The following is a 24,732-nucleotide window of genomic DNA, read 5'->3' on the forward strand; positions in this document are numbered from 1 at the left end:
ATGGTTTCTAAACCACAGCATACAATCAAGTTTAATGTGTTTGGAGTGTGAGAGGAGGAGGACGAGGGATAAAGTCAGGTAAATCAAAACATAACTAATGAGGGTTGGGCTAAAAATGGGTGTGCATGAAATATTGATGACAGGCTGCATTTTTATCTTGAATATAAGACACATCCAAGTAAGTTCTGCACACAATAACTGCATTTCTTGGCAGGATATCGGTCTACAGACCTACAGTAACTAACCAACTGAATTAGTTGGACAACACAGAGCATCATTTCTGGCTCATTTGCAATATTCATGACCTTCATTTTATGACACACTAAGAATTCATGTTATATCATTGAGGTGGCTGTGGTCAAGTGGGAATTTTGCCCTGGGATAAACTGTTTTGTATTGGTCATAAGGTCACCTGCAAAAAAAAAATGCATTATGTGTTTTTGCAGAAGAGCTGAAAGTAGAGATTGAGACTATCAACTCAATATTTACCTTAGTATACCAAGTGAGAAGAAGAAGCTCATTTTCAAATACTTCAATTCAAATGGAGTTCTTTTTGAAACCAGTGAAGATGCCCCCCGTGGCTGTTCAATATATTCTTAATTCTAATAAAAAACTAAAACACTACCGTAATTAGCTAAATTTGGAGTCAAAAATACTGATTTTAATGAATTGAAAGATTCTGAAACCAAAATAAAAAGTAGCCATTAATACTGAACAAACAGCTGATAGAATAGATCATGGTAAATTCTGAAGAAAACTGGGACCAAGTGTCATAATGATGGCTTTGCAATGTTGCACTTCATTTACTGACTGCTATTGAGAAACTGTGTGACATTTTTAGTGGCGCTTTGGTTTCAATTCAGAATCCAAACATCAACACTTCACTTAAGTTCATCGTTTTCTACACGTTTATTTACAGTTTTAGAGTCTTCTGTAGTGTACAAGCGTCATAAAGGTTTTCTCCTGCTTTATTACAATATTTACGATATGAAAACAAGTGTACTTGGATTTGGTGGCCCTAAAAAGCAAGCACAGTAAGCCATCCTGTTTCATCTGCCAGAGAGTAATCCAGCTCGTCTCGTTCAAGTATATTACAGTCATTTAAAAACAACAACAACAACAAAAGAATAAATAAAATAAAATAATCATTGTAACAATAAGTCTGATAAAGAACAACCACAGACCTAATGTCAAATCTTGGCAAAAAAAATTATAAAAGATACATACGCCAAATACTTATTAATATACCAATATTCACAAACAAAAACTCCATCGTGTGATTCTGTATATACAGTATATATTCCAACAATAGAAACAAAACAGTTTCGGATTTAACAGATTTAGCGAGAAGGAACAAATACTTTCAAGGTTCTGTCTAATTGTACCCATCGATAATGCAACATATTATCATCATTATTATTATTATAATATGACTCGTGCCCTTTGTTCCTGAGTGGTTAAGTGCATTGTGCATTATTTTTCTTTCATAGAGTCTAAAGTAAATGCGTACAAAATTATCCTGTGGTTCTGGCCTAAAAAATATGAAGCTTTAATGGCTGAAATAGAAAATGGAGTATTATAGGAGCAGCAGTGATGTGTGTCGTCAGTCAGATCATATTGTTCTTCTTCAGTACCTCCAAGTACTGCTGCGTCGCCCTGCTGACGGGGTCCAGCTCCACCCTGGAGACCGAGCCCACCGGAGAGAGACGTGCAGAAGCAGCGTCCAGCTCTGCTGTGGCTGAGGACCAGAGAGAGAGAGAGAGACTTTTATACCATCCATTTCATCAAAACTGCCAAGAAAGGTGTCAGCAGTGACCTCACCATTGTCTAATTCTTTAGATATGTTTCTATCCAGCTCACTCTGCATCTGGAAAAACAAAATAAAGTTGTGGATTGAAATGAGCCAACATAAAAACTATATTTACAGATTATAAAAAAAAAAAGATGCAGCCATGGAGCATCACCACTAAACACAACACTAAGACCACACATTTAATGACACAGTACTTTAGACTTTAGAATAAATCAATAAATAAATGAATAAATCACTGCAGGAAAATCCAGGCGATTATGTGAAACACAGCAGGACATGCCAGGCATTCGAGCTCCGCGTCAGTGCAGAGTTACTGCAGGCTTTTTGATGTTGTTTTTTAAATCTCATTGCAAGTATGGTCAACTGAAGTCATGTGCCTCCATAAATGATTCAGTAATGCCTATGATGAATGACTTTTTTGGTGAATATATATGGATGGAACTTACATTACAGAAACACATTCTTGATAACTAACATGTAAAACCATGACAGTATGCAGCTGTTGTTAAGTACTGAGCTACACACACACACACTCAAGCGAAGCATACATGCTTATGCATGCATCATGTGCAAAAGGAGACATGGAAATCAATTACTCCGTGTTTCTTATTAAAAGTAGATCACAAAATAAAATGATATACATCTTTTTTGTATCCACGCTAAGGAGGGGACGATACCACTTTTTTGTGCTCAATACTGATATCACATTCTCGAGTATCTACACATACTGGTATTAGTCCGATACAGTCATTTTAGACGCAGCACACTTGTGCGGAGTCATTTCAAAGACATAATTCTCCAACTGTGTAACAAAGATTGTTCTCACCAAAAAGAAGAAATCAAACAGGCCAAACATGACTCAGCTAAAATGCTTTTGTTAATTTTTACAGTCTTAGGATTTATAATATATAGGATTTTTGGTCAGAAAAATTGTCTTTTTTTTTTTTACCTTTAGAAAATGAATCTGAATCTGTGCGGCATACTTGAACCAATATGTGTAATTAAATATTTCATGTGGTTTAAAACCAAATTTAAATAAGTCATTATGAAGGAAATACAATATAGTAAACTGCTTTAACCAAAAAAAAAACAAATGATAGCTCAGATAAAAAACTTGCCAACTTTTTCCAGTGAAGAAAATCCTGGACGCCACAGTTTGAATGTGAACGTAGATCTACTGTAAATGTGAACGGACCAGCAAAGTGAAGGGAGAGGCAGCCAGTCACACACTGAGCTAAACACGTCTACACACCTGATTATGAGTCTGGCTGAAGAAAGGACAGATGAGAGACAGACTTTTCTGCTAGAAGCTAAAAGAGTGAGAAATAGAAGAGAGGTTAGAAGTAAAGTCCTTTTACCATAAAGAATGGAGAGAGAGAGGGAGAGTGAAGAAGAAACCACAGTGGAGGAGGAAGTGAGGAAAACTTAAAATTAGAAAGCAACCCTGGTTTCAAATAGAGGGAGAGGCATTGAGAGAACTCTGAAAACCACTACATGAACTTTATACACCTCCTTCTTTTTCTTACTGCAATATTTGATGTGTACCGTGTCAAAAAGCCACAGATCAATCAGTCTAAGCAGTTTTTAAAACACATTAACTGCTCTATAAAAAGCAACATCTTTGAACAAATCATCACCGGTCAGATAAAATAAATACTGACAACCATGATGCAGTGGAAATGGCCGAACCTTATTCAGAGTGACTGAGTGTGTCGGGTCACGACTGTACAGACCTTTGCCAGATAGTCCTCCACTCTGCTGTTCTGCCCCTCAGTTACAGGGTTGAGAAGGGAGAGGCCCAAGCCCAGGCTTCTGTTGAGCGAGACCCCCAAATTTCCCGATGAAGCCAAGGCGCCCACGTCCAGCGAGGTACTTCCGAGGCTACCGTTCGCAATGCTGCTGGTGATAAAAGACCTGCTGCGCTCGTTGAGCAACTTGGAATTGGCTTCTGCAAGACGAGTGTTGGCCCTGCAAATGGAAAACATAGCAAGAGATAACACAGGGATGTGTTATGTTGATCTTCATCAAAACAAGCTGTAGTAACATTAAATCAGTGACTAATGTCAGTGTTTATGTTCTTAAATATATCGACAGACATTATTGGAACTGAAGTAAGATCAAGTTGGTCTCACCTGTCCAGTTTGGCAGCCAGTGACTTGCGCAGGCGCAGCTCCTCTGTGTAAAGCTGCCGATATCGCTCCAGCTCGGTGCGCGTGGAGTCTCTTTGGTTAAGGCTGTCTAGCTGTGTGGTGCGGGACCGGCCCAGTTCTGCGTCCAGCTCCCGGATCTTCTGCTCCAGTTGAGAGCGCAGGTTAGCCTCATTTGCTGCTTTTAACTGATCCAGTGATTCTTGAGAAGCTGCTTGGGACTGGGAGACAAACAGATGCATTCAGACTCCATCAGACTGAAGGAGGTTTTGCATATAGTAGACTCATTTGCAACATGCAGTACATTTCCTCGCACAGTTCGAATTAGAATGAGTTATTTTTGCACAAACACATATTAGTGAAAGAGAATTTGACCTCTGCATTTAACCCATCTACATTACACACCAGTAGTGAACACACACAGAAGCTGGGCGCGGGAGCAGAGGGCAGCACATATCTGCACCTGGGGAGCAAATGGAGGACTGGGTGGCTTGCCCAAGGGCAACCCAGCCCTTGACCCATCCTAGGATTTGAACCGGCAACCCTACGGTTACAAACCTAATTGTTTGTCTCCTTGCCAATGTACGAGCATGAATTTTGCAATGTTTTATCCCTGTTGTGTTATTCTCGTATTATTTCTGGGCTTAAGATGGGTCAGCCGGGTCAGCTCGAGTCCGACTGAAGGTATACACGCAGTAATAATTCGACTCCAAATCACATTATCTAGGTGTGTGAGTCTGACTTTGAGAAATTTGATTTAGTACAATTTCAGCCAGACTAACACATTTAAATTATAAAAGATCGGTTTTGAACTAACACAATAATTACATTTTTGAACATTAGCTTGAAAAGGATGCTGTGAAAACATTTGATGCTCAGTGCAACTGGAATCATAAACACAACAAAACTGCCCAACTACAATTTGTACCTGTAGGAAGAGGTTGACCTGCTCCAGTTTCTGTTGTATCTCTTGTCTGGCTTTCTCCTCTATTTCACGACGATACTGCTCAGCCTGGCTCTGCTCCATCTGAGCACCCTCAATCCTGCGTCTCAGGTCCAACACCTCCTCCTCCAGCTGCCTCTTACTCTTCTCCAACTGGTCACTACTGTGGCTGAAGCTCTTCAGTGAGGCCAGCTGATCCTTGAGGTCCCTGTTGGTCTTCTCTAGCTGGCTGCAGCGAGACACTTCCTTCTCCAGCTGCACCTGCAGGTCATCCACCTTAGACAGAAAATGTGTTTGAGTGTCTTAAAGACTGTGTGTGAGTGGTGTACAACACTTCATCCAAGGGTTTAAAGGAGTCACAGACAAACGTTTATCAATCATAATTCTGTGTCATTCAGGCAAACCTTTTCTCTCATTCTCCCTAAGCCGCCTTCAGCCCGACTGTGTCTGCCCATGTCCATCCGCAGACTGCTCATTGGAGAGCCAAACTCCGCTCCACCAGCATCCTGATCACGCAGTTTCTTCTTGGCATTCTTCAGTAGAGTTCGCAGCCTTAAACATACATGCACAAAAAAGTTCCGGTTTAGAATAAATCAGTCACAATAAAGTAATCATATACAAAATAGGAAAATTAGGAAAAGTCACTGCCACAGGTGAAGAGAAAGTGAGGAGGAGGATGGGAGTTACCTGTACATTTCTTTTTGAAGGTCAGTATTTCTCTTCATCTCCTGATCCAGGCGAGCGTCTACAGATTTTTTCTGCTCCGCTATTTTCTTGGCTTTCTTCTTTTCAATTTCCACCTAGGCATTATGCGATAATGACCAGGATATCATTTATCATATTCAGCGTATATATATTTACCTGCACACATTTAGAGAAGACGTGTATGATCACCTGAGTGTTCAGTTCTCCTTTTTCCTTTTCAAGCTCTGCAAAGCGCAGACCTAACTTAGAGCGACTCCTAAGCTCCTCCTCCCACAAGGCCTGAGAGTCCTGAGCTGTGTGAGACAAAACGTTGTGCTTCTGGACCTAAAAACAGAAAGGCCATATGTATTTGTTTTTATAAGCAATGTGACTATAAATAACTTTTCTTAATTGTGAAAAATAACACGTCATGTTTGGTCCACAAATCACACATTAAACACTGACAGCCCTTTAAATAACATTGAACGATTCCAGTGCTGTTTCAATAATAAAACTTCAGAGAATGAAAACAAACAAACAGAATGTGTCACTGACCTCTCTACTTAGTTGGTCTTCTAAACTCATCTTACTGCTTTGGAGGTTTGTGACCAAGTCCTCCAAATGACCTCTGACCTGAAGAAATAAGAATTTTCTTTTAAAAGTTTATAAACTAAAAAAGTTTGGCCTGCTCCCATTTTATATTTTTTTTTCTTGTCTTTATAGAAAGGTAAGAGACACTTAAGAAGTAAATAAAAAACATGCATCATGCAGCATGAGATTAAGGAGGAGTGAAAGAGCCCACATACCAAAATCAGGCTAAAGGGAAACACCTTTTGATTTCACTGAGAAACACCCAAACCTACACAAAGCCATTACTGCCGCTATAGGTTTGAATCTTGTGTTATAAGCCCTGATGCCCAATTGCTTTACATCTAAAACACAGTATGATTCTTCTTTCTAAAAACAAATAAATAAATAAATAAATAAAATTAGTGGTAAATCCACACAGAGAGCCTAAATTCACAATACCAACCCCGCCTCCAGGTGAGCAGTCAGACAGCTGGAAAAGATTGGATACCGTATGACTTCATAATTTTCACTCAGCTATTTTAGTGCAACAATAATGAGACATTGTAAGATACTTTTAATTCACAAAGAAGAAGACATGGCACAAGTGGGATCCTGTGAAAAACCAGCACGGACAAATCACTCACCATCGCAGCTTCCTGAGCTCCTTTCTGAAGTGACTCAATTTTGTTGGACTGTTGTTTTGCAGCTGCTTCCAGCCTGGCATTCTCGATCTCGAGCCTGACAGGACATTAGAATCAAGAATCTTTATTGTCATTATGAGGACATAATGAAATTTTGCAGCGACTCCCAGCTTAAAGGCACACACAAAAACAAAGACTAACAAAAGCAGTTAAATAAGACACAACAAAATGTAAAACTTCAAGTAAGTAAACACTCACTTACATAGACACTCTGTACCAAGCATTTATATAGTACACATATGTATGTTTTTAAATATAATTATTAATGTGCTTTAAGTACACTTATTTTACCTGCATTCATTTTAGCATTTTGATTGAATAAAGTCATTGATCCTTCAGTCCAATGTGTGTGTGAGAGTGTGTTGTGTGTAAATACCTCTGCACAGCATCCTCCAGCTGTTTGATGGTGGTGTCTGTTGCAGCTGAGGCTGACAGCGCCTCCTGGAGTTTCTGAGCAGCAGTGGTGAGTTCCTTTTCCCGATCATCCAGACTGCTCTTTAGACCGTTAATTCGTCTTTCAGCCTGCACATAGTTGTCTTCACTTTCCTCCAGCTACAGACAGACACAAAGTCCAACTCATCAACTGATAACAGGGCTAAAAAATAATGATAATAACTCATCTTTGCACAGCAAGTTTTGGACTTGTGGTGAGGACATTCTGCCACAAGGTGTCACTCCTCTCTCCCATTACCTTTCCTTTAAGCCTGTCCATGTCTTTGAGGAGCCGAGTCTTCTCCTCCTCCAGGTCACTGCGATAGCGTGTGTTGACCTCCAGAGAGGCTTCACTCATTGACAGCTTTTTAAGAGAATCAGCTAGCTCCTGCTGAAGCTGCCTTAGGTTAGTCTGTGCTCAGAAACAATCCAAAGACATCACAGATTAGATTAGATGTAATGCATGCTCATTGACGCATGTAGAAGAAAGATCTAAGTACTTTATATCTGAAGGGATTTTTTTACCCTCCAGCCCTAATCTTACCTCTCTTTCATTCTTCTCTTCCTCCAACCTGTAGATCTGATCTCGGAGGTCAGCAGCCTTACTGGCAAGCTCCTTATTTCTCTCGTCCACGAGCTGTACCCTCTCTTCAGAGTCAGAGCGCAGCTTGGACAAGATGTCGCTAAAGCGCTCTTGGGCATCCGTCACAGCTCGCTCCTTTGCAACACCTTTGTTCTGCGACTCCTCGAGCTGTTGCCGTAATAACATAACCTCACTTTGGGCTTGGGCTAGTCGCTCCTGGGAGGCCTCTTGACGAGCTTTGGCACGGCTGACCTGCTCCCTCTCGGCATGTAGAGCGGTTTCCAGCTCTTTGGCATGTGCAGCTGCCTGGTCCTTCTCACGCTGGAGCACATCCAGCAAAAGGCCCTTCTCTGTCAGTTGCAGGGTGACACGATGAACTTCATTCTCCATACTGTTTACACTAGCTTCTGCTTTGGCCAGCTTCTGGGACAGACTGCTGACTGTCTCACGCTGACTAGTTGCTTCACCTGTGGAAAAACGTGTTAAATAAGACTGAGGACAAAAGTTTCACAGGACAATACAAATGTAATTCAATCCACTAAAGCCAATGCAGACCACAGCAGATCTAGAAGACATAGAGCTCTTGCACTGAGTGAATGTTCAAATGTGGAGCTTGTAAATGTCCAGCTATTTTACCTACTACTAACCTGTGGATCTGTCTTTCAGACGTTGATGTTCCTCTTTCTCCCGGAGCAGAGCTTTCTCTGCGTCTGCGTGAGCTGCCAGACAGCGCTCAGCCTCCATTACTGCTCCAGCCAGGCGGGTACGAGTAGATTCCACCTCCACCTCCAGTGTTTCACGAGTCTGACGCTCATTTTCCAGGCGGGTTGTCGTCATAGCTAACTCAGACTTTAGCGTGGTCATCTGGTTGTTGCAGTTGAAGATAGTTTGGGTGAATGTTTCGCTGTTGAGTTTGAGATCTCGCCGGACATCTTCTAGCTGCTCCTTGAGGACTTCGTTCTCCTCCACAATGTGGCTCTCTTTGAGACTGCTGTTGGCCTGCGAACGCTCTAGGTCTGCCCTGAGGATGGTCAGCTGTTCCTGTAAGGCAGCAGTCTGTTGTAGCAACTCCCTCTCTCTGTCACTGGCCTCAGTGAGCTGAGATAATGCCTATTAGGAACAACAGCACACACACAAAAAAGGTAAAGGCCGACTTGAGTTGGCAGGTAATCATCAGAGTTGTATCAGAATTTCACATTTACTAATATGAATCTTCCATTTCTAAAAAATACCACAGTGACTACCAGGATCACCTCATAGCTCTTGCTTTTATTCCTCTTGTTCTCATCCTCCATCTCCTGCTGCTTACGGAGATGACTGCTGAGCAGATTCTCCTGCAGCGTCCTTGCACTGCGTTCCTGAGCCAGCAGTCTCTGGGTTTCACTGTGATCCTCTTCAAGCTGGGTGGTTAACATATAAATGCACTGATGTAACAATAACATACTGTGTAGGAACACTGAACAAAAACCACTACACAAACAACTAATGTACCTGCTTTATGTTGTTGACCAGTGTCCTCATCTCCAGCTCCACGTTCCTGAGAGTGAGCTCCACCTTCTGTTTCTCCTGAACCTCTATCTGATGCTGCTCCTCTATCTTCCTCAGCTTATCTTTGATGGTGTTGTACATCATGGTAGCATTGCGACGGTTTTCCTGCTCTTGTCTGAGCTGAAATCTATGCAAAGTGTCAGGAATCAATAAGGTAAGTCAAAGGAGGCAAACATGGGTATGGATGGACAGAAATAAAAAGAAAGACAAAAGCGAGGAATGTGGACTGACTAGCTTTCAAGGAAAAGAACTGATTCTCACTTGAGGTTCGTGACTTCAGTTTGCAATTCCAGCTGGTTGCGCTCCAAGGCAGACTTAACATCTTTAACTTCCTCGAGAGAGCTTTTCAGCTCTGCTCTCTCCACTTCCAGCTGGCTCACCTTGTCGGTCAGGTACCCATGGCGACTCCTTGCTTTTTGGATGGAGCGCTCATATTCATGAAAAATGTTCTGGAGCTTCACCATGCTCCTGGAATCTGTGAGATTAAATAGTAGCATTTAAAAGGACCATTCCAAGTCCCGCCATTTCATGAGCAGAAAGCAGATCTTGCTTTCAAAGTATGAGTACTGCAAAATACTTGAATGAATTCACAACATGGTGTACAAACAATCACATAATTTTGTGAATTAGCATTTCAATCAGGTGAATCTGTACCTAAAGTAGCCGAGTCCAGCTTCTGAATGAGGACAGATGCATGTCGATAGCCTGAAGTGGGAGAGTCTATGTCATCTGTGGCTGTGTCTGAAGACTGAGTCAGTTCATCAAAGTCTTCTGCAAACTCCGCTTCCTCCTGGCCCTGAACATGAAAATAAAATGTGGTCTTGTTATTTTTCTGCTTCCCATTATGCATTGTAAAACAAAGTTAGAGGCCACTTAAAAGCACAAGTGGAGTTTTACCTCATTTTTCTGTTGTCCACTGTTTGGAAACCTGAGCCAAACAAACACACATGGAAGAAAAACAGGGTTATCAGCAAAACTAATGTTTATCCAGTTGGATTACAGAGCTGCTGAAGTGTGACGGTATAATGCAGTATACAGTTCTAGTTTTGGAGAAATCAATGAATAGTCATGCAACTATATAGGGAGACAGAAGTATGAATTAATACAGAGTGTACACTAATAATCTCCACCACCAATAGTGTAAATGTATGTTCAGAATGAATGCAAAGATATTTTTTTCAAACCTTGGTACATTTTAGCAAATTGACCACCGAGGAGTTTCAGAGGTCTACTAACCCCCTTTTTTTTTTACACCTTTACCTTTTACTCTTATTTATATGTCCATTAAAACAAGTATAGTAAGTATTAGATATGCAAAAAAATGATGTGTACAGTATGAAAAATGTTAGACAATTGACTTAACAATTGCCTGCCCTCCAGTAGCTTTCTCTTCTCAACAATAATTTCTTTCCACTGACTAACACAATATATATTTCACTTTGCATTGAGTCTGTACACACCTTACAGGTTAGTGAAAAAGGGGTTCAACCGATACACATAAGCGGCATACTGCATATATACCTTCCTTCATCGTCCGACAAATCACTTAAAGTGCTATCGTCAAACACAGAGAGAGGGTCTCCATTAACATGGGTGTTAGTCTGAGGGGCTCTGCGGCGCCGGGCCCCTCTGACCAGCTCCAGCTTTACGGTCTCTACAGTTTGTCCCTCCAGTTTGTTGTTACTGTGGCTCTGCTGGAGTGGGAGATGCAAGAACACTGGTGCCCCATTGGTGCTATAAAGAGCAATAAATCTGATAGTGAGTGAGGGAGTTGTGACAGCTACTCTTTGGGCACTTTGGGGTAAAAATTAAGAAAGATCATTAAATACATTAGGATTAGATATAAAGCATATCAACAAGCATTGACACATACACTCTACATGACTTCTACATGAGTACATTATATTACACACCTACTGTATATACCAAGGGCTCATATTGCCCCTCAGTATCAGAGGTATGACAAGTAACAAGTAATGACAAGTAATGTGACTGAATAGAAGTAATGCAAAGTAGATAAAATCAGAATTGTACATCTAGGAGAGAGGTGTGGCTGTTTTGTTCTGCAATTATCAGAGCAACATTTGCTCATGGCCAATAAATGTACAACATGTGGAGAACACGTACCTTTTGGTGTCTGCAGGCTGCTGTTCCTGGTGAATTGCTCCAGCTGGGCTCGACACGCATCCTATCCTGCTCTCAAGTTTCTCAGTACCAGCTTTCTCCAATGTCCTTCCACCAGAATCCCAGGAAGCACTGGATTTTTGTACCTCCACAGAAGTCTGTGTCACCTCTTTGCCAACCTGGAAAAACAGAGGCAAACATTTGACAGCTGAACTTGTAATGTTCATCCTCACTGAAACAAGTTGGGGCCAGCCTATTTTACAATGCAATTTGTGCGTGTACTTGTACACTTTGTCATATATAATTCAGTGTCAACCCTGCCTTCTGAGACCTAACACCTTAGTGCGGTTACTGTATTTAACATAGTTTTTCCAGTTAATTACTAAGACATGCAATTTCATACACTGCAATGCTGTGACATTCTCAAAAACTAAACTGAAAAACGGTTTAGTCTAATTTGAATGGCTTGACCTCAACACTACTATGTAATATTAAATGTTGCCATCTCTGTGAATTTAAAAGCCAAATTCTGTAGCAAAGATTCTTTTTAAAATGTACTTTCTTGACATTTTACATCGACCTCCAAACACTCAAAAGACTGGTAAAACAAAACAATGTATTCCAGAGACAGGAGATACCTGCACTTATAACAATTTAGTTACGCACAACATGCGTTAAAACAAAAATCCATCAATTGAAATGTCATCACAACTGCACTTCTTTCAAAGGCAAAGAAGGCGTCACCTAGACAGAGAGTCTGTGCAAGGTAAAGATGCATGCAAAGTCCATGCATAATGAAAAGTAAGTCACTCATAAGAAACACTGCTAAAAATGCAAAACAATTTTATAAATTCTCGATAGGCAAAGCTGTAGAGAGAAAGCAAGATCAGTTCTACTTGAAATCAAACCTAAAACAAACCAAAAAAAAATGAACACACAAACGACAATGACAAGACGACGATGAATATTCATACAAACAGAAATAATGTAAGTTTGAGGATAATGTACAGCCAGTCTGGCCCCTTTGAAATGGTAAAGGAAACAAAAAGTACACAAAAGGAAAAAGAAAAAGTGAAACAGAGACAATCTAGCGGGGACTATAGGAGAGGCGGCCATCTTCTACCTCTTTCTGTAGCTGGGCCTTTTCTTTCTCCAAATCCAGGAAGACACGCTTCAGCATCCCTACCTCAAGTTTAAACCTTTCCATGTCCTCTTCAAGCTCCTCATCAGAAACTCCTGGGATAGATGTCACATATCTGCTTGGAATGCGGGGGCAAGACTTGGTGGCCTCCCCAGGATCCTCCTCTGAACTTGCATTGGACATCTCAGCTTCATATTGAGCAGCAATTTGGTTGTCCGTCTGTTGCTGGTGGAACAACCCAAGTTTGGTGTTGTCTTTTAATGAACTAGAATCAACATCAGAGGTGGGTATGATGGGACTGTCAGTAAAAGTTGTGCTGGCATGATCTTTGGGAGTGGAGAAGTTTGGTGAAGGAGACCTGCACTTCTCCAGATCATCAGTAAGACCTTGTTTTTGATGTGTGATGCCATGATTGGCGGGTGGCTGAGTGACCTGAGTGACCTGCACCCTGTCATCACACACAGAGTTGTCAGCTGACTCTGTCAGAGAGTCTTCCAGCCCAGACTCCCTCTGCTCAGGTATGGTGAGGAGGACAGTACTCCTTGCTCTAGCTGTGGGACGCACAATGATGTCGCCCTCCTCATCACTTGATGCGTCTTCTGAAGATGTAGATTCAGCTGTAGCCTGTTTATCTTCTGCAACATCTTCTGCTGAACAACGTGACTTAAGCAGCTCTCCAAACTTCTCTTTCAATTCCCCAGCAACATTCTTGAATGTGGATTTTACTTCCTGTTTCTCCACCTCCACCCAGAGCTTCTCGTAACGTTTCTCCCACGGGATGTCGTCATTATTTTGAGCCTGCTCTTCAGAACTGTGTTGATCTCTACATTGTTCTCCTCTGTGAGTCCCCACAAGGCCATATGGCTGTGGATCATTTAGATCTACTTCACATGTATCTCCTGCATCATCTTTCTTCTTTGATGGCATGAGTGGGCAAGAAAAACACAACACAGACACAAATGCAAAAGCCAAGTTTTGATTTTAAATTAAACACACAATACTGACACAAAAAATGCGAAAACATATAGACATTTCATTGCCAATCACAGCTTATTTTAGTAAATTAATTTTTCATTATGAAATACAAAAGCCAACCAAATGATAAAACATAATTTAAACATCAAAAAGTATTACAAGGAAGATATATGATACAAGTCATAGCTTATTTGCCAATGACCAGATTCAGTGTGGAATGAAGATGTTAAGATTGTTGTAAACATGGTACATTCTGGATATTTCTCACCTTATTCAGAGGCTCGTCTGGTTGGCTGTTACTTTTACTGCCTTTTGCCATTGACGAGAGCTCAGGAAAACCTAAGGAGACAAAGTGTGATTAGCAGACAGCATGTGTGCACAGAGGCTGAAGAAACTGGGAGCTTTACCTTGTATAGTCACGACCTGAAGCTCAGCTGTGTTTTGCAGCTGATTGTCAAATTTGGTTGAACTAGAGGCGGATGGTAAATTATCTGGTTCCCAATCTGATTCTGAGTAGTCCAAGAAAAATGATAAATGACATGCTAAAATGCTTGGTCTCAACGAAAATGAAAAACAGCAACACACTGAAAATGTACCTTCTTCACCCTCTGGTTTCTGAAGAACCATCTTTCTCGCTCGAGGTTGAGGTTGAGGTAAGATTTGTGGGGATGTGCTCGGCAATCTCGTGTCAGAGTTGATGCTCCTCTGCGGTGTCAAGGGTGTTGCAGGTGAAGCATCTTCATCCTGTCTCTTAACAGATGAAGTGGGGCTTTCTGGAAACTCATCGAGTCCAGGGGAGGCCATTTTGCGGCCAGGCAGTGTTCTTTTACTGGTTGTACTGGCTGAGTCCCAATCCGATGCATCTGTAACATTAACAGAAGAATATTTAGGTAAATTAATATGATGACGATGAATGCTGATGAAAATAGAAGGCCAAAATGTCTTTCTACGTGTACATATGTATATACTGTAAATGTACCTTCAAGATCGTCGACATTTCCCAGACCAAGTTCCTCCATTAGGTCTATAAATGAGAAACAAAGTCGTCAGACAAAGTGCTCTTTTTCAGATAACTTTAGCAATTCTAATGGTCTTATTTACCTCTCTTTTGGTCAGTGTCCTCTGTAAGTTTGTTCAAAACACGAAGTGTCTCCCATGTTGCCTTCTCAGTCTGGTAGACAGGAAATGTATTATAAATATCATTCCAACAGGACACATTTTCTTGTATGCCATTTATTTACTGAACCTACCACTTTCTGTGGAGTGTCATCTTTAGCATTAGGTTCCATTTTATTATCACCATTTCCAACTGCAATAGAAGAAAAACACGTTTGTTATCATTGAGACAACACAATTAACTGCTGCTGCAAGAAATAAAACAATGATCCAGTGATACTGGGTGAGTCTGCATTCCCATGCAAATGTGCTGATGGTTAATCAACATAAAGAAAACATGGTTTGGCACCAGACAAACTTATAGACCCCATTCTGGTCTTATTGGGACACAAGTTCAGCATCAGCCAAGAATGCTGACAAGCCACTTAACAATATTAAGGGAGACAAAAAAAGAATGCAAGAACCTTAAACCAAAACAGAACCTGTGACCCTTTAAGTTCCAAATCTGGGAAAAATGGGGTAGCAGGAGGGATGCAGTAGTGTATGCTGCATGCATTTTCTTTCGATGATCATGAAGTGATGGTCAGGCCTCTGGTATGGTTGACATGCTGTTCCTCAAACCTGTGTGAGTCAAGGCATACATTTACCCTGTCCCTGGCTGCCTCTTGGCCTGTCTACACTCCTCCGAGGCACTAGAACTGCCGTCTTATTGCCTCCTTCTCCTCTTAAAAAAGAGGGAATATAAAACAAGTCTACAAGAGAAATGCAACATATTGTTCGAAAGGCTGTTTTATAATCCATTACAAATACTAAATAATATGTATGCTGAAAACAGAAAGCTTGAAATATTTCTCACTGATCAAATTAATGCATGCATTTATGCATTTTAAACATGTATTTTGATTACATAAGGTCATTTTCTGCAGCATGAAATGGGGCCTGGAATGATTTGATTCCTTTAAAACAAAAAACATTATCAATAAATAAAATACACCTTTAGTCACTTGTTCAGCAACAGGCGCCTCCTCTTGATCCTGAGTGTGTGTGGATTGTTTTTCTGGCATACCAGGATTTTCACAATGGGACTTCAAAGGGAAAATCAATATGTGACAATGAGTACGACAAAGACTTAATCCTTCATGCTTTTCAAAAGTGGGTCGTCACTATACCTCAGAGTCCCAAGAATATTGCTCTTCCTCTCCCTTCTCTAGACCCAGCTCAGACAAGAAATCTGCTTAAAAGATTCAAAATAATTGAGATGAAACAACTGAGTTGTAAGAAGTAGTGCAATACAACACAGGATAACACAGACAAGAGCAGCCAGGACTGTATTCACTTTCCTTAGTTTTTTTTACCATGTGATCACAGTAGTTCTTGACAGTCATCCACACCAACACAGTAGTTTGGTGCCAACATGCTTTGATGCCCAAGAGCACAGACAATTCTAATACATTTAAAATCATATACTTTTATAATAAAGTAAAGTAGAAACAATATACTATGTTCCTGTAATGCTACAATATTTGTTGTTGCTATGTTATTCAGGTTAGCCACAGCAGCTAAGAGTGGGCAGAATTGTAACTTAAGAAAAAGATCACAGAATTGTCCATTATGCAATGATAAATGATTTGCCATTAACCTCTTTTCTTATCTTTGGAGACTTCTGTCTCAGGAACACTTGAAGTGGCATCAAGTGACTCTCCACTCTCTGCAGGCTGATCATTTTCATCCAAGATTTCTCCTTCCTCTTCCTCATCTCGTGCTAGCTCATTGTCATCGTCGTCATCATCAACATCGTCATCATCATCGTCCTCAGTGGAATCTTCTCTCTGCATGAAAAAAAAAGTCTTAATAGTCATGTTTAAATAACACAAACATGCATCTCCGATGAACAGAAATCTCTAGTTATACTGAGAACAAGATTATACAAATCAATACAAATGTGATGTAAGTTTAGGCCTCTTAGACAACAACATTTCACAACAAAAAAGTGCTGCTGTACAACTAAAATGTACTCGTTGAGGTCCAGTTTTACCTGAGAGACCGGGTCTTTGATGTATTTCTTTGACTGTGGGTTTCTCCCTGCTTCATCAGGTGAGTCTAAATCCACACTGTCGATGTCAGTCTGGGGTAACACTACTTTAGATAACTTGGTGGGTGGGCTTTGCTGATTTTGCTCTTCATTAAATTTCTGTGGTGAGACACTCCCATGGGGAGAAGTGGAACTTTTATTTTCTAAAGGAATATATGCTGTTAATCTAGCCGTGTGTTCATCTGCTGATTTGTCGTTTCCATCGATCATGACATCAGAATAATTTCCTTCTTCATACTCTTCGACTGCGGCACTATTGAGATCACACTGCACATTTTCTTTCCTGCCGGCTTCACTTGTCTCATCATCATTGCTACGATCACCTCTTTCATAACCTACCTGATTTTCTTCTATTTTACCTTCAGTATAGTTCCTAATAATAGAATCATCATCTTCATAAATATTTTCATAAAAATCATTGGCTCTTGATTCGATGTCTGAAGTCTTGTTTATTGCACTTGCGTGTCTTGATTTTGGTGACCTCAAACTGGCACTGTCTGCAACTTCAACATCCTCTCCATCCATTTTCTTCAGTTTTTCCGACTCATCACTTTCATATTCATCATCCCAGCTACTATCATCACTTTGCTCATTTTCAAGAATTTGATTAATAGGGGAGTTTTCAACACCAGGTTCTAGTGACAGTACAGGGGACGGATCACTGGCCTCTTTCTCCTGATTTTCTTCAACTTCTCCCTGGCAGTAACTGGAAAAGTGCTGCTCTCCTATCGGAGTTAATTTTACATTTATTTTACAACCTGGTGAAACCACTTCACCTTTGATGAAGGTGCCATTATCATTTTCATCAAATTCAGAAGTAGAGTCCCAATCTTCATGGTCTTCATTTGGTTGAGGTAATGTGCTTTTCTCCTGCAGTGATGCTGCTTCTTGTTGGGGGTCTGATGCTTGAACATCACTTTTCTGATCAAATGTCACCTCCTTTAACTCACGTTCTTTGAATGGGTCAGTGTCACTGTCCTCTAATGAAGAACCCCAGGATGACCTGAGTTTCCCCTCTTTGGGGACAGTACTATCTTCAGCAGCATATACACGGTTGGTATTTTCTGCACTAAAATCTGGCAACGCATTTTTTGGATTGGCAAGTAATTTGTTGCAACCGAATGCCCTTGTTTGATTATCTTCGTCATCATCACTGTCCTTCCATACTGTATCATTGTTTTGTTTAATGCTCCAGGAGTCGTCATCTTCATTAAGATCCTTTTCAATTTCTTTATCCGACCTTTCCTCAGTCTTGGCTATTTCATGTGTTGGATCTAGGTGAGAATTTATACTGTGGTCTTTTGGCTTGTTCTTTGCAAGGCTGTCCTCGTCATCAGAAAACTTAGATTCGACCCTAATGGCTGACACAACACAGTCATCCTCAACATTTAATGTTGGCAGAGCATAGCTTGCTGTTCCAGCTGGATGGACAAGGTCATCATAGGGAGTGTCTGATTTGGCAACCACCTCTGAGGCATATCCATTACCAGGAGTTCCTGCATTGTGATGGATGTCAGTGGCAGGTATGTTTTGAGTATCAGTGCCGTCTGTAACCTTGGGAGCAGCAGTGACCGAATGTTTTTGAGTGTCTTCATATTCAGAAGTGTTGGCCTCTGCAGAAGCAACATCCTCCTCCTCACTTTCTTCCTCTTCTTCACTTTCTTCATCTTCTTCATCATCTTCTTCGTCTTCATCATCGTCATCATCATCATCTTCTTCGTCTTCATCATCATCTTCATCTTCCTCCTCCTCCTCCTCCTCCTCCTCTTCTTCTCCAACTTCATCCTCAGAATCCTCTGCTTCTGGGCTTCCCTCTGATCTTGCTTTACTGCTTGACGGCTGCTCAGAGTCTTTGCTTTTCCCCTGCTCAGCTACCATGTCTGCTTGTGTTGGATTTTAAGAAAAAAAGAAAGAAAACAAACGTCACATGTCTTAACACAAATATTTTACCTCTCGGGAGCTAGGAAGTGGGGTGGAAGTCATCTGGGGTGGTTTAGCAAGGAAGGAAATGGGAGCAGGATCTACTGGTTGCTGAAGAGCGTTCCTGGATGTCAAAGTCTGTTCAAAGGACGGGATTCTCTGGACTCTACTTTCACACTCTGGTTCAGATTCTGTACAGCTCAAGGATCTGTCAGCCAGTGCTGGAGCTACAGGGTAGGCAGGGATAAAAGATTACTACCAAAAAAGCATACTAAAATAATCAATAGTTACACTTAATCCTGAGGAATTCTCAGTACCTTCTCCTTTTTTAGATGCAATCATTTTACTTAGGTTCACTTTCTGTGGTTTCTGAAAGACAGCAAATCAAATGAAGGTAAAAGTCACAGCATTTCAGAATTAAACAGGTGAAAAATATGGCACCAACCTTTTTGTTTAAAATCAATTCATCATCATCATCATCATCTTCAGACGAAGGCCATTCATCAGTGCCACTTTTTGAAACCCTGAGGAGGGAATTAAAACAATTTAAGACGGGAGGTCAATTTTGTGTAGTATGATGAAGATTGCAAGAAGATCACTGTGCTCACCGACTTAGTGACTCTGATTGAGAATTTTCTTCAAAGTCTGCAACAAAGCAGAGGAACCTGAATCACAATCAACTTCATGACAACACAATGACATATTTTAGGATCAAAACTATCAAACTGCAACATCTTGAGAGCATCTAAATCTTAAAAGGCAGAAAAGTCCTAGGGCTCAAAGCTCTACAATCTAGGCAGCCTAGCAAAATGCATTTCCTAAAGACAAACATATCCATGCTTCTTAATAACCATTTATGATCTTCACTGGCAAGAAAACTGACAGCCTTTAAGTAACAAAACTCATCTAAACAAAGTAATACCTCCCCCTGCTTGATTTGCTCCATGCTCTAGATCCAGTCAAGTGGTTATGCATGCGGAGTAAATGAAATAATCAAAGTCAATATTAAATAGACGCATTCATTATATTCTCATGCGACCAACATTTGTTGTTATGAGATGAAAATGCATATCCCTACCGTCTTTGTCAGTGGCTGGTCCTCCCAAAGAGAAGCCTGCTTCAACATCATGGAAAGGACTGCCCGGCAGCATTTTTTTCTTCTTTTTACTTGGGCCTTGATGTGACAGGGAGGGCCCACAGGTTCTCTGAGTGCCGTGCTCGATGATCAGGAGGGAACACCTAAAAAAACATTCAAGGGGCATTAATGTGCTGCTGTGATTTCAGGTGTGCAAATAAGAATAAACAGTGATCCCAAAGAAAGCTGTTATTCTCTCTTAGCCATAAGCGTCAGTGGTTTTGCTCTTAAAATTACAGGTGATATGCCAACCTAAGAACAAATGTATACATTCATTCAGTATCTACCACTTTTTATCCTCCAGATGAGGGTCGCGGGGCCGCGGGAGCCAATCCCAGCTGACATAGAACAAGAGGCGGGATACACCCTGGACAGGTCCATCGCAGGGCCAAAACATAGAGACAAACTGCCATTCACTCTCACACCTACAGCCAATTTAGCGTGTCCAATTAACCCAGGTCTCTTTGCTTTGACGACTCCACCATGCAGCCCCTGTTAGAAAACAAATCTAAGTAAATAACAACTTACGGATGATGTCCGTTCATTACTGCGTAGTCATCAGCTGACCATCCTTTGGAATCCTTTAGCGTTACATCTGGGTTAAACCGCAAAAGTAGCCGCAACATACCGATTTGTCCATTGCCAGCAGCAATCATTAATGGAGACCTGCAGGGAAAAATAATAACAACAAACCCAACTGTGAACTTGGCACCATCTTGCAATTGGAAAACACTAGCAATGATAATGGCAACCAAAATGCTGTTGTTACAACGCATCAGTATTTGTAAGACATTCAGTAATTTCATGAGCACATAAATGACAAATTATAATGAAATTCTGCCTTCATTATAATTGTGTTATTTAGTTGTGACTAAACGTGCCCATAGATAGTCATGTAATTTATTCCTAAATAAATATGTCTACATTACCTTTGGCCTTGGTCCATACAATTCACATCAGCAGTCTCCTTGAGGAGAAATTCAGCCATCTCAATATGGTCCTCACGGACAGCCACAGTCAGGGGTGTAAATCCCTCCTTTAAAAAGGCTTACAGTCAGTAACCTCATGCAAAGGATAGGCGTCATGCCTATCTTTCTCACAGTAAGCATATTTAACCTTCAATGGAAGGAAAGACATAGGTGTGCTTACTAAAATATTATTGTTACAGTGTGCTATGCCATGCCTAATTAAGCACAATAATATCTGTGAAGAAAACCCCAAAAGAGACCAAGAAGTTCTCATGAACTACCACAGACTCCAAGCTGGAACAGCAAATACATCTGACATCATGGTACTAACTTTGACAAAGTACACTGTGGAAGGGACTCACCTTGTTCGTGGCATTGATGTTAGCCTCATGCTGTAGCAGCAGGATAGCAATAGATAGGGATGGGATGTTTGCTGCCAAGTGTAGAGCTGTATTGCTATTGATGTCCACCAGGTTAGGGTCAGCATGATTCTCCAGCAGTAAGCTCAAACATCGCTCATGCTGACCCTGCACTGCCTGAAATTGTCAAAAATAATTGTTATAGACTCCTGATGCAATTTAAGAAGTTTACATAAATTAAGAGTAATTTTTAAGTCTCGTCATCTCGGGTTACCTTCATTAAGGCAGATCTATTCTGATTGTCACATAGGTTAAGCTTGGCTTTGCTTTCAACGAGGAACTGCACCACATCCACATGTCCACTGGCACAGGCAATATGAAGAGCAGTTCTGCAAAGGAGAGAGTTTCTTAATATGAAAGTGTCCATATTAAGTGTCTTAATCAAGCATTTCCATTTTATACAATCTTACATCCAAAGAATAACATTTCTTGAGGTTTAATTGCATTACTGATACTGACATAATACAGCATAGATTTTCAGACCACAGTTATTATTATTATTATTATTATACTGTATTATATTCATTTGATAGATACATGGCATACAGTAAGAACATATATAGCACGACATGTGAGACTTTTGTAAGTAAACATATGAATATAGATTAAATGTGATTTCAAAACCTTGAGAATTACCTAAATCTCCATTTGTAAAGCTGTGCTCTTCTGAATGACTTGGATTAAGTATCTAATTGTGACTTTTGATTTGTGGTACCGATTTTATAAGTCAAGATTCAGTTCAACATTTACCCAGTAGTAAATGTAAAACATTATGCCGAATTACCACTTAAAAATATCAAGGCCCTGTGATGGACTGACGACATGTCAAGGTTGTACACCCCCCCTTAGCCCTATATCAGCTGGGATTGGCACCAGCTCCCCCCACGACCCTCATGTGGAGGATAAAGTGGTAGAAGATGAATAAATGACTGTTGTACATATGAACTAGTGTATAAGAAATTGTTGTGATAATATTGTTACACTATACACATCCTGTGTGTATTCCTCCTGCACATTTTAAGCACAATTAATCCTATAAAAGAGGAATTTTGATGACATAACTTGCTTTCATGCCACTTACCTGTTCTCCTTGTCAAGTTGATTGATGTCATTCTTTTTAGCAAGCTGCCTCAACTTTGCCACATCGCCCACTGAGGCGGCCTTGTGAACCTTCCCGAGGTCCTTTTCTTTCAGGTCATATCCAAGGGAAAGCACGCTCCCACTGTCAGGGGTACCAGACGAGTGTTTTTTCTTCTTGGTGAAGCTGAATATCTTCTTCATTGTATGCAGCAGCAGCACGGCATTGTTTTTTGCACCGTCACTACCTGCCACTCATCGGTTGCTGGAGGATCACCGCAGGTGGCTCTCCCATCCCTAAAAATAATACGTGCAAAGCGGATTAAGAACCTTTAAAGCCGGCGTGCAGAGAACACTGTGGTTTGCTAGATATAGGATGTAATGAAGTACCAGAAATACTGTTTATCAGTAAGTGATGTAAAGTCTGCTTCATCACATGCAAGACACGGCATTCGGATACATATGCAGAAAAGCATGAGGCAAAATGTCGAGTATCTTATTCCTTAACAACACAGCGTTAGGTGACAGTAAACACAGCTGTCATGCTAACAGTAGGCTACACGGAGCCCGTGCTTAGCGTTTGACCATACCTTACGTAGGGCGTCTGTCCTCTCTGGGTTTGACGAAGCACGCTAGTGTTTCATTAACTAATCGATTTAAGGTGTTGTATGTGGAACCGGACACGTCTACATTAGCTAACAACACCCAGCGTTCTTTACATGAACGCAGGGCCACATCTTGTGGTGTGTTACTATGGTAACTGGTTGTACAAATGATAGGTTAACGTAACTATCACAGGTTATCCAAATTGCAAATGTTAAGATTTATATAAATACATAGTTTAGAGTCAAATTCATGAGTACATACAAAATAAACAAAAACAAATACAAATTTTGGTCAGCGAAAAAAAATACTTTGAGATTGTTTGTTGCCTAGCAACATTACGTACCTTCAGTTGGCTCCGTGCTGCGCCTCCCACGTCGTCAATTCACAAATGATACCATAGCGCCACATTTAAACCGGATTTGTTACACTGAGGAGATTATCGCTACAGCGCTAAAACAGGGGAGAGTTTGTAAAGGTCAATTTATCCAAAGATACTTGTTTTGCTCCTTTCACAAACGTGCAGGAGTAGTTAGCTAACGCTAACTTCGGTGAAACCAAACTTAGCTTTGCTTACCTATTGCTAATTAGCAAACGTCAGAAAAGTTGAGGTGGCTGTGACGTTACACGGGAATAATGTTACGAAGCCTGCACCGGCATGATGCTAGCCTAGTTTACACAAGCCTTTGAACTAGCACTAACCACAGTGGTCCGCTCAACCACTAACCTGTTGATTTTAGGAGTCAGAGCTAAAGCTAACATGTAGCTTGCTCCCGTGAAAAACCTGCTGGCTGATTGGTTTTTCAAGCAACCAATCAGAGATTAGTCTGCGCTCGCGTCTGCTTTGACTGACCAATAGGCGGATTCGGTGTGTGCAAAGATTGGTTTACGTGTCACGGAGGGACTACAGTGCTATTCAGTAATGTTACAAATTCACCACTAGATGGTGACATTTATCGTAGAATAGAAACATGTTGCATAGCAGCAAACAAGCTGCACACGTACGTGCAACTCTCTGTACATATTCACTGTTTTGATTTAATTGTTTTATGCACACATGTTCATGTACATTCCACTTTTACTCTTATTGGAGTATGGCCAATATATTTGATTTTAATATTTAATGTTTAATATTAACTTTGAAATACAATTTGCTTTGCTGCAGCTTTCACACAACATTCCACACATCTCAGTTTACTGCCCCGATTCATATTACACAAAAGATGGGATTTTGGCACCACTGCACTTCAAACTGTAGATTCCTGAAATTGTTGATTGTTTTATTTTGCTAAATAGCACACAGTGCATTTTTTATATATTTTGGGGTGGCACTTAATGCACCTTTAAAATAATTTCACAATGACAACAAAGTACTGAATTTAATCTAATCTATCAAAATGTGCAATTATCAACTGACCTGCCTACAAAACACTGAATCTCCCAAGTCCTCCAATTACAGCCCTGACTGAATGAATACATGGCAAGACAGTAATGTTGTTGTTTTGTGTAGGGAAATTCCTTCTCTGCATTTAACCCATTTTCTACCACAAATCTTCCTAGAATTAGGGGCCAATGTGACTGGTTAATGTGACTGCTTTGCATGTCTGGTTGCAAAAGTTTTTTCAACAAAGGCTGACCATGTCTAACCATGAGTCATAGCAGGCTGTTGAGTGATAGCTTTTTTTCAGGTGTCATAAATTGGAGCAATAATTAGAATTTTAGTGGAAATTAGCACAGTGAC

The 24,732-nt window shown here is 40.7% G+C and overlaps 1 protein-coding gene across 1 annotated transcript; it reads right to left on the reverse strand.

Annotated features, from left to right (window-relative positions):
- Window positions 1–894: 894 nt before the first annotated feature.
- Window positions 895–23,770, reverse strand: si:ch211-272n13.3 (ankyrin repeat domain-containing protein 26). Its single transcript, XM_044036064.1, has 45 exons — window positions 23,338–23,770; window positions 22,393–22,685; window positions 21,526–21,640; window positions 21,255–21,428; window positions 20,854–20,960; window positions 20,453–20,590; window positions 19,868–20,028; window positions 19,712–19,738; window positions 19,398–19,434; window positions 19,235–19,313; window positions 19,107–19,158; window positions 18,820–19,016; window positions 16,417–16,606; window positions 15,947–16,008; window positions 15,772–15,862; window positions 15,425–15,529; window positions 14,912–14,970; window positions 14,763–14,832; window positions 14,641–14,685; window positions 14,258–14,524; window positions 14,069–14,170; window positions 13,930–14,000; window positions 12,669–13,601; window positions 11,549–11,850; window positions 10,943–11,155; window positions 10,319–10,349; window positions 10,076–10,217; window positions 9,683–9,896; window positions 9,365–9,548; window positions 9,127–9,273; window positions 8,521–8,983; window positions 7,835–8,340; window positions 7,550–7,702; window positions 7,235–7,410; window positions 6,802–6,895; window positions 6,621–6,647; window positions 6,143–6,220; window positions 5,798–5,932; window positions 5,591–5,703; window positions 5,308–5,455; window positions 4,889–5,179; window positions 3,946–4,181; window positions 3,547–3,781; window positions 1,822–1,867; window positions 895–1,738 (listed from the first exon to the last, which is right to left on the reverse strand). Exons 2-45 carry the CDS (start codon window positions 22,590–22,592, stop codon window positions 1,608–1,610), a joined length of 7,347 nt encoding a protein of 2,448 aa, XP_043891999.1. The 5' UTR covers window positions 22,593–22,685; window positions 23,338–23,770; the 3' UTR covers window positions 895–1,607.
- Between the last annotated feature and the right edge of the window lie 962 nt (window positions 23,771–24,732).

This window comes from Solea senegalensis, linkage group LG10 (genome assembly GCF_019176455.1).
Source record: "Solea senegalensis isolate Sse05_10M linkage group LG10, IFAPA_SoseM_1, whole genome shotgun sequence".
NCBI lineage: Eukaryota > Metazoa > Chordata > Actinopteri > Pleuronectiformes > Soleidae > Solea > Solea senegalensis.

Bases quoted from the DNA above. Each gene is read 5' to 3' on its own strand.
- si:ch211-272n13.3 (XM_044036064.1), bottom strand. From the start codon at position 22,592: ATGAAGAAGATATTCAGCTTCACCAAGAAGAAAAAACACTCGTCTGGT. The intron at 19,017-19,106 runs GTACTGAGAATT...CCTACCCTGTAG, and splicing joins TGCATCTAAAAAAGGAGAAG to CTCCAGCACTGGCTGACAGA. The intron at 1,739-1,821 runs GTGAGGTCACTG...TCTGGTCCTCAG, and splicing joins ATCTAAAGAATTAGACAATG to CCACAGCAGAGCTGGACGCT.